The 15,497-nt window shown below is 36.3% G+C and overlaps 1 protein-coding gene across 11 annotated transcripts in view; it reads left to right on the top strand.

Moving 5' to 3' along the window:
• Window positions 1–15,497, top strand: part of ZNF536 (zinc finger protein 536) — a 344,968-nt gene that overhangs the window by 208,791 nt on the left and 120,680 nt on the right. For all 11 annotated transcript variants that reach the window (XM_026856597.1, XM_026856595.1, XM_026856598.1 and 8 more), the window contains 2 exons: window positions 1,420–1,572; window positions 12,886–14,466. In XM_026856597.1, coding sequence (XP_026712398.1) covers window positions 1,420–1,572; window positions 12,886–14,466 — 1,734 coding nt within the window. The remainder of the gene's footprint in view (window positions 1–1,419; window positions 1,573–12,885; window positions 14,467–15,497) is intronic.

The following is a 15,497-nucleotide window of genomic DNA, read 5'->3' as shown; positions in this document are numbered from 1 at the left end:
TATATATATATATATATATATATATATATATATATATATATATATTTAATCACACTGTCATCGCCTGCCTTCAGCTTTAAGCCAAATAGTTTAGAGGGACCATTTTTTAATAAATAATAAAATGCCTGTTAGTGTTACCTTTTCCAGAAATGTGGTATTTGAGTCTCTACTACTGTGTGAATAGTTCTTATTAGAGCCAAATGTTAAAGTCTTTCTTATGTCCCATCGCTTCCATTTGAAAGGCAACACTGTGTAAACTGCACTATGTTTCCTGACAGCTTTGGTTACATATCAAATGGGTAAAGACAGGACATTTTTGGTCAGTAGTTTATGGTCGAAATAATTAAGACTCTGCATGCAGATTTTAACTATATGCTCCCACCTCAGTATAACCCAGACACCTCAGCTTTTGCATAGGGGTGTGATGACACGTCCATGGGTATTGCACCTCTGTAGTGTGCCAGAAGTGTAAACCCGGTTCAGAATTTCAACATCTGTCATGGTACCTTTTGGTGAAATTGTGAATTGATCCATGTATGTGATATTAGATGACCCTGTACCTACAAAATGATAGATGAGTCTTGTGTGGTTTGAATAACGACTTTTGTAAAATACATTTTTGCAATTTTTATGTCAGTCTTTTGTAAGTTATTTTGTTCATAGCCTGCTTGGATAATAGCAACTTATTCAAGATGGCTGAGAATGACCATTTCTTTATATCAGGCAAGAGATATCCTGGATTCTCACCCATCATATTATGATGCAAAGCATAAGTGTAGCTTTGAACACAGGAAGAAAAAACGCAGGAGCTGCGAGTGAGAGGGAGAAGGCATTCCCCCTAATCTGACCAATTCTGTCATTGCATTTCCCTTGATATTAGGTCACTCACTAGGTCATATGTTGTAACTGAAGTGCTGAAATTTTGCAGAAGGAAGTTGATTAGCTTGGTGTGTAGACATTGCCACTGCTGTTGGACCCCCCTGTCATTGCAATTCTGTTGTTTTGGAAGGTTTTAACATACCAATGCAAACTTTTTCCCTCTAAAAGCATATAAATTTTCAAAATACTTATAAATCAAATAGATTCAACAAAACAATAATCTAAAACTTTTTGGGCAAAAATTAATAGGAACTAAGCAAAAGAAGAAATCAAACCAGCTGCTGACACAGCTGTTTCTTTTCTTGTATAATTCAGTTCAATATAAAGGTACCATATGCTGCTTAAAATGATGATAGGAAAGATGAAATAATTTAAGACAATAACAAGAAAATACATGAATTGTCAGCATTCTGTCAGATTTAAAGAATGAAATAGACAGGTGTAGTATTGACATGTTTAACTTTGTGTTGTGTTAGCAGTTTTAGTGAGAACAACTTCTGACATGTGCTGAAGTGATGTGAGAACATTTCTGTGTTGCAGACATTGGAGAAGAAGCTGGGAGATCTGTAGGAGTCCAGCAGCCAGCTTTACTGAGAGACAGGAGCCTTGGTTCTGCCATGAAAGACTGCCCATATTGTGGAAAAACTTTCAGAACATCACACCACTTAAAGGTCCACTTGAGAATACATACAGGTGAGAGGAACAAGTGAGCGGAGCACTGTCGACACATGCCATGTGTGTGTGGGGGTTAACGTAATATGTGGCTAGGAGCCTTAATTCCCAGTATAGATTTGGACTCATTAGTTGGAGAAAGTCTTTTGAGAAAGATATATGACAGTCTTAAATAAAAGCACAAGGAATGTGTTGTTGGATAAAGACCACTTTAATAGAATCATCTTTTCCCAGTTGAGGTTATTTCTGTCTCCTTCCCTGCTTCATCACTGTTTCCTTCAATTACCCTTGTCCTTCAATAGGCATAAGCCTATTGGTTTCAGACTTAGTTATACTAACTGCTTCAAAGGCCTTCCTTAGCATCTGCTTAGGGATTCTGTATGTTTTTCTCAGAGTTACTATTTTTGTTCCATTTAGCATGCTCATTTTTAACCTCTCACTGTTCATATGAATACATCAGCTTCATGAATTTACTTTTTTTTATTTTCCACTAGAATTTACCCGACTTAGTACTTGTAAGTAGTAAAATTTACCATGTTTTGCACTATGGTAAAACTTATCATGTTTTATTTTAGTAACAATCACAGCATTTCTACCCTACAGAGACTTACTACTGGTCTGGATTCCCACTTTATTTTGGTATGTCACTCATTGGGTGGACTGCTCTTGATACTAATAAACTATGTCCACTCCATTTAAATTTTAATACCTTATTTGCTTAAAAGTACATATGTGCATGGTAAGGTTATGAAGAGACTCAGTATATATAAGAAGACTTACTCTATCCATAATTAAAATCTGACATCCAGTGTTGATATCCTCAGGTCCTGTCGGCATCACTAGAGGTTCTATATATGGCCAATATGATACTGTTTTCTTCCAGGTCTTAAGTATCATAGCAGACTTTGGGAGAGTATGCAAATCTGAAGATTTAGGATACTTCTCTGTGGAAACACATGTACTGGGTACTCTAATTGTGGAGTAATTTTATTTTTAAACCATTTAAAATTAATTTCAGAATTTTACTGCTACTTTTCTAATTGATAGGTAAAATAAATTGCATGAAGAAATAGTTTCCAGTGGTACCTTCTACTTGAAAAACTTCACTTTTAACTTTTCTTTCACTGAAGCACCAGATAAGCAGTATTTTCCTCCCTTCTCAAAATCATCAGCCATGTTTCTCTTATGTGTTTCCACAGATGTAATACTTAATGTTGCGTTTGCAAATGTGAGACCTGATTCTAAAAAATTGAAATTGAAGGCTGAAAATTATTTAAAGAAAAACGTTTCATTGTTGAGATGGGAAAGTTTCTTTATTTTTATTCTTCTTTCTTTGGATTGTGGAGTAGGAGTATACCACACTGGTTTGATCTGAATTTTAAAATTTGGCACCCTAATTTAGTTTTGTCTGATTGGATTGTAAACCATTTAGGGCAGGAATATTCCTTTCTGTGTGTTAGAATTTGAAAAAAAAAAAAAAAAAAAAAAAAAAAACACAGTGAAAACCTTATTTGTGTGCTCTCTAATGTAGTAAAAGTAAATAAATGGTAGTTATTTTATTGGAAAATAATCTTGTAACTATGAAGTTTAAACAGTTTGACATTTTTACTATTGGACACACAAAGTCTTTAAAGTAACCTAAGGATACCCATGTCTCCCTTTTGTTTTATTATATAGTGGTCATTTTGTTCTTGTTTTAAAGATGGCAGTGATTATGCATTTGGTATTTGTGGCTTAGAACTAATGGAAAGTAAATTAATTGCAATGGAAATATTCCATAAAACTTGCATATTAAAACTGACTAAAAAAATTCAAACAAGAAAAAATAAACCATGTATAAAATAAGAAAAAAAAATCATACAGACTGTTGAAACAACATTTGCAATATATATAAAATCATTATAATTTTAAAGTAGATGTAGATCAATTTCCATTAGGTTGAGAACAAAGTATTTGTAAATAATGACAAGAGTATATTTAAATGGAGCAATGTTTTACATATTGGAAATAATACTAATAAGTATTATAAAAATGTAAATCAGCAAATTACTAGAGTTATTAAATAAAAATTAAGTTGCTTTGCAGTAAATGGAAATGATGTAATAGATACCAGTTATTAAACAAATATTGGTTAGCTCATACTTACCAGGGACAGTTTCCTGCCTTTTATGTCACCCTCTGTCTTTATTATATGCCTGGATCATATAACTGACTGATAAAAAACACTTTACTGTGTTTCTCCACTACATTAACTCAATTACTGTTCTTGTTCTCACAGCACCTGTTTGTTAGAGATGAGCTCAAGCAGTTCAGCAGAAGTCAGGTTCCTTTGAACATCTGTGTGTTTGGAGGCACACGAGTAGGTTGGTTGGGTACACATGCCAAGACAAGGCCCTAAGTCTGATCCAGCCGGGAGGTGCTTCTGTGGCAATTGGCCCAAAAAAGCTAGAGAAGCTGTTTAACCCTCCACAAGAGGAGAAAGCTGTGCTCTGTTTTAGAAGAATTAGCTACTTGCTTGGGTTGCTTCTTTTTTTCCATTGAATATTTCATGGTTGCAACCTTCTCCACACTGAGCCTCAGTTTCTGTGTAGTTTGCTATCATATAATAAGCTTTTGAAGGAAAAAAAAAAAATCAAGGTTTTTATTTAGCATGCTCAGTTGAATACCAACTCACGATCGCAGGGGATTTTTCTTATCTAATTCAATGATATTCAGCCAGGAAGAGCTTTAAGGGGAAGACAGTAAGATAGGATTTTGATTGTTCCCATATGATAAGAAGAAAAGGGCATAATTATGTGAAACCAGTTTCTCCTCTTCCTTGCTCTAAAAACAGTTGAAGGACGAGACAGCTCCTTAGTATGACCCCAAGAGAAGAGAGGAAGCACTCTAAGGGCAAAATGCTTCAGAGCCTCAGGGCTTAGGAAGGACAGACAGCCTCTCATCATCCTCCTAGATGACTTCTTTATGCTGACCAGTGAATAGAGACAGGCTGTATGGTCTTGCTTCTTCAGAGCTACCTACTTCAAATCACAGAAACTCACTGAGTGAAGTGATGCAGAAACAAGGGCAAAGCATGTAGTGCTTAGTAGACATGTGGGTGTACTGGCCACTTTGTGATTCAGCTTCCTGATTATAAAATAATATATAATACAGGTTATAATGAGGTTATAATACAGAAATCTTAAAGATGCTCAGACTTTGTGGGGGAAAAAACCAAACACCTAAGTATCTCAGACCCATAATGTGCCATATGCAGATAGTTCCAGAGTTTCCATTTTTCCCTTGGGGGGCAGCAATTTAAGGTTCCTTCATTCAGGGAGCTGGGCATCTTCTTTGTGTTCTTAGGCACTCTTAATTCCCACTGAAATCAAATAAATGGGTGTGGTTTTTACTTTACATGCCTAGGCCTTTGGACTGTAAAGAAACAGTTAAATGTAAAAAATTCAAATTTCTGACGTTTTACCTTTGACAAATGACACATGACAGGGGCCAGTTTCAGATTAGCTCTAGCACGTCTTTGCACCTTGTGTTAACATTCAGAAGCTACTGCAGTTCTAGACCACTTTAGGTGTGTGTGGTCATAAGATGCTCAGGTATATTCCCAGGACGACTGGCACAGTTAAATCCCTTGAACAATGAAAAAAGAATGTGCATGAGCAGTGTGGAGCCCTGAAGAAGGTTCGAGTTGTGCTAAGCAGAAGAAACCTGAGAAAGAGAAGGATAGGAAGAAAAAACTTGGCAAGGCTGTGTTCACTAAGTTATTATATGTATGACACACATCTTACATGTAATAGATGCATTATATACATTTACAGTGTTACAGCATTTTCCCTTGGAAATGTGACTAGCCAATTTTAAAACTTGCTTAGATGAACAGATGAAATACAGTAAAAATGGTGCTGTTTTAAATGAATCCAATTCACATTTTCTTCCTAAAATAAGACTGCCTGTTGCCATTCTCTGAAGGCGCTTGTAGTGGGATGAGCAATATGAATAATTAAGGAAAATGGGTATGTGTGCTCCAAGAGGAGACAATTTTGGTATTGAACATCCTTTATTCTTACATTTCTAAGATGAACTAAAAGGACTTTTCATTTCTCTAGATTTCTCCAGATTTCCCATCCTTAACATTGTACAGCATGCCTTTTCTCCTGTCTTAATGACATCCCAAACTTTTGTTGAAAATAATTGATTGAATTTAAATTTCCTTAAAAGTTTAAGAGGTAATGTTACAGTATAAATTTCCTACCAAACACTAAGTAGGGAAATATCCATTAGTGAAATTAACTACAGTTTCTAGGTAGCTAACAATGTGCAGTATACAGTAGGGCATGGCTAATGAACACTGCAGTGGGTGATATTTCATTATACAAATTAATGCTCACATTTTAATGGGAAAGTCACATAATGAATCTCAGCTTCAGTGACAGCAATTAGAGACACAGATTGTCCCCTTCTGGACAAGGCACTGTTTAGCAATAAGCAGCTGTGTAAAAAGTCTTCAGGTTTACAACATATATATATGCTTTGGGGGAATTAGTGTACGGTTTATATTAATGTACTGAATCTTCCCTGCAAAGTAACAACCATATTTATCTCTCTGCGTTTTAACTAAGTAAAGACATGTAAAAAGACTAAATAAATATTGCAGATGAGATATAAAGAAAGGAAAATATTCAATTATAAAACTTTATAAAAATTAAAATATTTTATTGTAATACCTAGTGCACAATTGGAAAATCTTTAATAAACTGAGTCAAAAGCATCAAAAGTCTGTCCTTGTACAGAGTAGGCATAGTTTCATCTTATATAATAGAGAAAAATCACTATTAAAGGGAAGTAGTAAAGAGAAGAACTTAACTAGTATTTCTGACAAACAGATTAATTGTGTGGTGAAACATGTGCAGGATCCAAAAATAATCCTACAGAACCTTTGATATTCCATTTGGTTTAAAAACTGTGAAGTGAATGATTAGAATGATAAAAGAAATTACCGTGTAAGAATAGGCATAATAATGAACTAATTAAACCATACAGCAATTCATTTCTAAAATATCTGCTGCAAAATGGATAAAATAGGTTATCAATAACTGTTTCAATGGTAAAATAAAAAATGCTGGAAAATGTTTTCAATATTTTCATTAAGCAGTATTCTCTGGAATTATAAGATGTTTGATTTCATTTACTTTGCATAAAAGGAAACTATAGCTTGTTTAGAAATGTACAGGATCAATTTGCAACTCACATTCTCCCTGAGTGACTGTCAAAACCCCACTACTGGCTGCCAAAAGCATTAGGTGTTGGGGTTCTCGTGCTGATGCACAGCCCTCACTGTACTGAGGAGCAGCACTATGAGGAGCAGAGGAACATACTCCATCAACAAACTCCCTAAGAAATCTTATCTAAAAAGGAGGGGGGGGGCATTCAGTGGGAAAGGGGAGTGTAGGATTTTTAAGAAGCTGCATGTTAAGTATGAAAAATGAATCAAGAAGCTCACAGCACGAAATATAAATAGATATTTAAGAAGTGCAGCAATTTGAGACTAGAAGTAATAGTAAAAATACATATGTGGCCATTAGGGTTATGGAGAACAGGGTAAAATTCTGTAGGTCAGGCAGGTTTAACAATTTGTATCTTGCTAATACTGGACAAGAAGGGATAAAGAATTATCAGTCATGGTATTGAAGACTAAAATACTCTTCCATTCTGTTCAGAGAAAGAATCGTGATGCTTTTGTAAGTATTTCCCAATGATACAGTTCTGCCATTCAGTAATGATAATGTTGCACTGTAGCCCACTACATTTTAATTTTTTTTTTGAATGAATGAGACTGGATAACTTATAGATAAAGTCTTAAAAACCCTGGCTGAAGAACTCTTCAAATCATTAAAGTTCATTTTACAAAACAAGACTTGGAACACAGAACAAGTTCCAGAGCACTCGTAGTAGTGAAAAATCTCTGGCTATTCTAGTATTTCTAAAAAGAAAGAATATTAAGACCTTGAAATTATAAATGGACTATCCTCACATAAGTTTTGGGTGAAATTACAGAATGTATTTGTTAACTAATTAATAATTAGTAGCATAGTTAATTCAATTTTATTTTATGAAAGTAAATTTTATCAAGTTTCTCCCTTTCTCCCAAGGCTTGTGAAAGTAGATTGTTCCATGTGATAATCCCCCCACCAGAAAAAGCCAGTATACAGAGATGAAGTGACACATAAACTGGCAGTTCCACAGCAGTGCTTTCAGCACCATCTATTTGGTATTTCATAATTATTTGGAAGGATATATAAAATCAGTGTTGATAAAATTCACCAATGGCACAAAAATGGTAAGATGCTAAAAATCATGGGGAGGCACTGATTAGTCACTTGTAGTCAAGTGGGCTCTTTTCAACAATATGAATTTTAAATCAGCAAAACGTAAAGGAACAAATACTAGAGGCATTGATGATCTGGGCCTGGGATTATGGTGGAGAAGCAACAGAATATGAGCTGTTAGGTGATTGCTATAGCTATGGATGTAAACACAATCTTGGACTGTATAAGATTAATATGAAGTTGAAATTTCATCAAAGCTTGAGTAGGTACCCATAATTTAAAAGGACGTTTAAAAATTGGGAAGGGTGTTCCACTCAACAGGGAGAGAAGGTGAAAGGGTGACTGGGTTGTATCTGCAAGTACCTTCCTTACAGAATAGATTTTTTTATTAAAAAATTCTGTTTAATCTAGCAAGGAAAAATGGAAAAAAATGTAACAATGTTCAGTAGTAGGAAACAGGCTCTGGACAAATTCAAGCTTCAAATAAGGCACGCATTTTGAGTATTGAAAATACTTTAACCAGTCAAACAGTTTACTTAGGGCATGTTGTGTTCTTCTTCATTTCTGTGGTTGAAACAGAATGCGTTTAAACCAAAACAAGGAAGTTTCAGATTGTAGTTATGATTTGATGCAGGAATTCTGATGTGAGGGTCTTTGGCCTGTGTTGTACAGTGGATCAGACTAGATGATAATTGTTCCCTCTGGTGTTAAAATCTGTAAATCTATTTATAATCTGCTGTGTCTCCTTGCACAGCCCATAGCAGATAATTCCTACGACTAGTATGATCAGATTGCGTTCTGAGCAGGACTGGTGATGGCTTGCATAGATTATACAACTGCGTTGTTTATACAGCCTACTATACAAATAGACCTGTTTCTACTGGGCAACATATCTGTTTCTAGTTATCTACCAAGTTTTTGTTCAGATTTTACAAGCAGCATTGCATTTTTAATGTTTTACTGTATCCTGATATAAAATAGTTCTTGTGAGATGTCTTGTGTCTTGTAAACCAGAGTAGTAGATAGGTCAGAACTGTGATTATGTTGCCCAGATAAGTTATTCTCTATAAGAGGTTTTGGTTTTGTTTTGGTTTTTTTTTATTTATTTATTTTTTTTAATTGTACATGCTGGAATATTCTCTCTTTCTACTACATTTTGAAAAGGTTTGCAGGCATGCAAACACGGCCAGAGAATTAGCAAAATCGGGATGGTCATTGCCTTTGTGAACAATGAAAAATGACTCTTGGATATGAAATGCAGAAAATTCTTTTGAAAAAGTCATGTTCCCTCACTCCTACATGGCAACATTAATTTATGTGCACTAATATTAAGCATTAAATAAGTCATCCAGACACTGCTCTTGGCAGTATTACCAGGGTAGTTATTACACTAGGATGAATTCTCTGAAACCTTTCTTCAAAGTATGAGATACAAACAGGTTGTCTTCTAACAAGAATCATAGCCTACCTCTCTTGTCCCCTGTAGTATTCTTTGGACATATACTACTGCAGTTGCTGGAAGTCCTGGAAATTAGGGGTCCTTTGGGTTTTCCATTGAAACTGGCTTGAGTTTTGGTTAGTTTGGTTGAGGTTAGGTTGGGCTTTTTCCCACAGCAGCTTATAACTCTGTTTTGCCATTTGTACAGGGATTTACATGGGGCATAAGTGGTTGTTAATTTGAATGGATGAAATAGCATCTAAATATCTGCACAATTACTGAATTTAGGAAATACCGACATACTAAATTAAAAAAATTAAAGATGATTTACTCCATTCTACTCCCTTTTCCCAATGCCTGTCCTCAAAATAGCAGCATTTAAGATTGCTTTGAAGTAAAGTAGTCACTGCCAATATTTGGATCTAAAAGAGAAGAGAGAGGTTTTGAATAGTTCCCTTTGAACAATGTTATTTGGCCAGTCCTGTATAGTAAAGGTGGCACAGCATGTTGCGACATGTTGAGTCCAATTTCAGGCCTACAGCTTTAGATCTCATCTCTAGCCACGCAAGAGGTGGGAGCACCACAGAGACAGTGTTACCAAGGCTAGGAGAGATTGGAACTTTTTATCACACTGTCTCAGTCAGTGTCTTCTTGAAGTCCAATGCTTAGGGTGTTGGTGGCGAGCTGTGTGCAGATCTCCTATGCTGGAAGGAAGCTCGCTCAGCGGTGAGGCCTTCAAGCGGAAAATGTAATGACTTCAAGGCTTAGCAATTCGGAGTAAGAGGATGTTGTTGTGCCCAGTGCTTTAGACTGAAGGTACTTTAGAAGTACAAAATATTACTCGTATTTCCTCTAGTTATCATATTTTAACTCACTTGTACCATTTTTACTTATTGCTTTGAACAGTTCCGGTGTGTTTTTAGCAACATCAGCGCAGCCTATATTGCAAACTTCTCCTCCCTGCAGAAGCAGTACCCAACGGTTGACATAGCGCCTGCAATGCTGCCACATACTTTTTAATGGTGTCACTTGATGTGCAATGCAAACACACGCTGAACTATCTATCATTAGAATAAAAGGAAGTGCTCGATATAATTGTGTTAAAGATTTCCGTATAGACATAGGGGATGCTGAGGAAGAGCTTTTCAATTAAGAGGAGTGAAAACTCACAAGTGAGATTATTTAACCTTATAAAGTCTGGTACTTGTTTTTCATCAGTGTGATTACTTCTTAGGCAGCACTTGAAGTACCTAAGTTGTGACAGAGGTCACTGGAGACTGTTGACAGTAACTGGTGGGACAAACATCAGAATACCAGAACGTGGCTCAGAAATATTGCAGTATGTACATGCTGTAAAAACAGCATCAATATCTGTCCACATTCTGACTGGTAGCGCAGCTGTCAGTTTGCACACTCCTGAACAGCCCTGCAGAAATGCAAACAAATAAGACAGCCAGTGTCTTCTTCCCCTTGTCCTTACCCTAAAATGCCTGTGATGGGGGCGTGTGTGTGCAGACTCTCACCTGAGACCAGGGAAGCTCAGACAGACTTGGTCCATCTCAGTTTAAGTGATTCTTGCACATTAGTAGGAACTGTTTGCTTTTACACAACTCCCACTGAAACGCAGCTCCTCCTTATTGCTGGTGGAGCACTAGAACTTAATTAGGTGACTGTGGAAGACTCAGAAGTTGCACTGAAATGTTTAAATCTGATGTCTTCTGTTAAGGTGTGTCAGGCCAGGCCTAAAGCATGAACCATGCTAATTACTACCTCTTCCTCTGCTGAGCACCTCTTGTTTGAGGTGCTGTGCTTTTCTCCTCAAAAAAGGTCGACTGATGTGGTTGATGTAAAGCTCTCATGTCTCACCATTTGGCTTTAGGATTACATTATGGATTTAGAATTTCCCCTGCTTGTAATTTACTTCAGCCCCATTTGAATTTCAGCACATATCCAGCTACTGTTCATGGTCAGTAAGCCAGCTTGTGCAGTGCTATATGGTCATTTGAGTGTTCTGGTGTTCTTTCTTGTTAGTAAATTCCTGCAATCAGTGAGAGGAGCAGCTTCCTAAGTATTTACCAGCCTTCTGATTGAGCTTAAATAACAAAAGTTTTAAAGCCTTTCAATTTTGTTTTAAGCAGATTTTGAAGTTATTTGAAAATGGGTAACTTTCCAGCTGGTTTGGTGAGCTACGTAATATTCTATAGTATTTTTACTGTGGAGAAAGTTTTCAAAACAAATATTTCCATTACACCATTTGGAGAAGGTTTGCCTTTGTCTTTTGGATTACTCCGGGGGAAAAAAAAAACTGCGCAGAGAAAACATTTTCTTCTTCTTCTTCTTGAGCTCCCTCCTAGAACTAATTGCGAATATTGACAGCTCACAGATTTTTCAGATTCCTGACACTTTTAGGGAGGATTTCTGTACTTCTTCCTTCAAATGGAACGCTGCATTGCTAACAAGTGCTCTGCAAAAATCTAGATGTACATTTGCTTAGATGGATGTTCTTTTTGGGTATGTCTTTATGACTGTGAACATTTATTATACGTGTAATACCTTCTACCTCCTTTAAAGTATAGGAAGAACAATAAAAGTTTAGTGTGGGATTCAAATATATATTTAATCCATGAAAATAATCTTATATGTTTTAAAACTCTGTTCAAGCTAATCCTAGAAAAGTGGTTATGGTAGGTAAATTACACATTTTACTACATGAGCATTAGAAATGCCATTAGTACAAATTTAAAGGACTGCAAAAAACAGTAGATAATGCTAATTTCAAATACAGAAACTAAATATACTTTGTACTTTTTTATTACTTGATTTCTTTTTTATTTTATTGACCACTTTTAATTTTAACTATATGTTCTTACATGCTGCAATCATAATGTAATGATATTAATATTTTATAGAATCTGTATTTATAGTTCTTTATTTAGAAACAATGCAGTAGGTCTGCAGATCTTTGAATCCTTCTGGAATGGTGCCCTCCAAATAATGATAAATTACTTGTGCAGTATGCCATTTGCTAATTATATCCATGATTTACTGCAGAGCAAGACTTAAATCATTCATTTCAGTCTTGCGTAACAGTGCCATAAAATTTTTAGGTTTAAAAATGGTTTCCATGTGTATAATTTAAACAAATTTTAGAGCAATTGTATACACAAAATATTGCAACCATCCATTTGTTACATTCTTTGTCTCTCTTTTTTTTAAACTTGTACTTTTAATGATTACTGTGGTTGAAATTGTTATGCTTCATTTTCATAATCATAGCTTTTAATTCTACAACAGTTTTCTACATGTTAGATTAAGAAAAAGATGGCTAATTGTGTGTAGATACCATGTCATTCCTGAATAGCCCCACATTCTGGAAACCCATTTTAGAAATATTCAGTTTATGAATTACTCTTCAATTAAAGGCATTTCTTTTTAAAAAGTGAATTATTAGCTCTAAGATCTTCTTTTCAAGCAGTTAATGTTGTTTGTTTTTTTTTTTTTCTTCACTCATCCGTACACCAAAGTACAGTTAACTCTCTCTCTTTATACTTTCATCTTTATCCTTACCTGTAGGTGAGAAGCCTTACAAGTGTCCACATTGTGATTATGCTGGTACTCAGTCTGCATCCCTCAAATACCACTTGGAACGGCACCATCGGGAGCGACAGAATGGAGCAGGACCACTCTCTGGGCAGACTGCAAGTCAAGAACACAAAGATGAGACATCAAGTAAAAGTTCTGTGTTTATTAGACCAGATATATTAAGAGGAGCCTTCAAGGGGCTTCCTGGTATTGATTTCCGAAGCGGCATGGTCTCGCAGCAGTGGACGTCAGGAATGCTGTCTTCTGGAGATCAGCAAGGGCAAGCAGCTAGCATGTCATCTGAAGTATCTTCAGAAAATATGAAGGGTTCAGACATATCTTCCAAAGGAACACACTTCTCTGAACTTGGCCGTGCTTACCAGAATATGGTTGGGAACGGTGTGAACTTTCAAGGGTCTTTGCAAGCTTTCATGGACAGCTTTGTCCTAAGTTCTTTGAAGAAAGAAAAAGAAATGAAGGATAAAGCTCTCTCAGATCCACTTTCAGCAAAAGCTGTGGGCTCAGATGGTGGTGAGGAAAAGATAAATAGCAAGTCCTCACAGCGAAAAACAGAAAAGTCACAATACGAACCTCTTGACTTATCCGTAAGGCCAGATGCAGCCTCCCTCCCAGGTTCATCTGTTACTGTGCAAGACAATATTGCTTGGCACGGCTGCTTATTTTGTTCCTTTACAACTTCATCTATGGAACTAATGGCTCTGCACCTCCAGGCCAATCACTTGGGCAAGGCTAAACGTAAAGACAGCATCATAGGGAACAACAAAGACCAATCTAGAGAAGCTTCAGCCTCGGTTAATAAAGTGAGCTTGCTCCCCTCTTCTGTGCAGTCCAGCAAGGATGCAGTAGTTTCAAACATGCTGAGCCAGCTGGACTCAGCTTCTGAGAAAATGACCCAAGGACAAAATAAAGAGGCCCTAGGAGAGCAAAAGAGCACTGCCTGGCCCAGCCACATGGAATCCACTTTTTGTAATTTTACAACAGACTTCTATAAGCAGTTTGGTGTTTATCCTGGTGTTATTGGCACAGGAACACAAAATTCTTGCACCAGTAATGAATCCGAAATAAAAACACAATCCGAAGATGACCCAAATATTCTGCTCTCTGACTCTGTAAATAAAAGTGCTACTGATGACCTTTCTGACATAGCTTCATCTGAGGATATGGAATCTTCCAAGGAAGAAAACATTGAAGATGAGGACATTGACACAGAACCAGATATTATGAATAAGCAGTTGTCTGCCCTAAATAAAGAAAGCAGTGAAGGAGGTGACAATATACAAAGTGCAGTCACCTCACAACCAACACAAGGGCTTGTATCACCACTGCCACAAGCATCAGAAAAGCAGTGGCACAGTCAGAATCTTCTATCCTCCCATGAAACTGCACAAGGAGTGATGAAACCTGAACAAGTTCAGGGTCCACAGGTCCTGGAGAAGCAGATGAACATGTTGTCAGTCCTAAGAGCTTACAGCTCTGATGGCTTAGCAGCCTTTAATGGACTTGCAAGTAGCACAGCAACTAGTGGATGTATCAAGAGACCTGACTTGTGTGGTAAGTTTTAGACCTTCTTTTAGACCATTTCAGAAAACACTTGTGCAGAATCATGAAGCTGCTCTTTAAATATACTTAGTCATGTTTGTTAGTAATACATTTTTTAAAATGTTAAACCCCGTGGGCCAAATTCTAGTCTTATATGTGGTCTACTCCATTGAAATCAGCAGTGCTGCATGCATATACTTATACAGGATTTTAGAAAGAACTTGCTTTTTAAACTAGAGTAGCAGCAATAGAGACTATCTGTGCTAGTGGCATCTGAAGGGGATACTTACTGCTTTAGCATACGCAAAGGAGGAAAAAGTTTCAAAAAAATTTACATGGTAACTTGCAAACTTTTCAGTATCTTGATATAAGTAAGAACCCAAGAAAAACACTGGATGCTTTTCTCTCTCTCTCTCTTTTTTTTTTTTTTCTTTCTTTGAAATGGGGTGTGTTCATTTACCACAATATTAATGAAATCAAAGGCCAAGTGCATGCAATGCATCTACCTGTGGTGAAGAGCCTTTTTTTTTTTTTTTCTTTCCCTTTTTTTAAATTATGTTTTTCTGATTTGTTTCAATGGCACCCATACAGTAGTTTCCCTTGCCCATTTTCACTATTCTAACTAGCGGTTGTACAAATAGTGATTTGCCTAATTAAGAATATGCCTGCAGGTAATTAAAAAGCCAACAACACACCAAACAAACAAACGCACCTTTTACCCTTACTAGTCTCTGATTTACAAAACTGAAGTTTTATTTCCTCATATCACACACATCGTATCTGACAAAAATGAAAGCTAAATCTAGTTGGAACACGAGAATGAGGATTTTTTTCAACTGATCTCCTATTTTGTCAGCGTAGTTCTTGTTTGAAAGAGATTTTAGAGTGTAAATCCTTTGAAAAACAGTATCCCTTTAAAACGCAGAGTCAGCAAAGGACACAAAAACTTCAGTAATGCTTGTTTCACTTAACCTTCAAACTAATCAGAAAACTCATTGTCAGAGCTGAACATGCATAATAAAATGTATTCAAGTTTAAAAATA

Source organism: Athene cunicularia (genome assembly GCF_003259725.1).
Source record: "Athene cunicularia isolate RWA chromosome 11 unlocalized genomic scaffold, athCun1 chr11_part1, whole genome shotgun sequence".
In the NCBI taxonomy this organism is placed as follows: Eukaryota; Metazoa; Chordata; class Aves; order Strigiformes; family Strigidae; genus Athene; species Athene cunicularia.
Note: the sequence above shows the minus strand (reverse complement) of the source record. Positions and strands in the feature narration are given on the sequence as shown.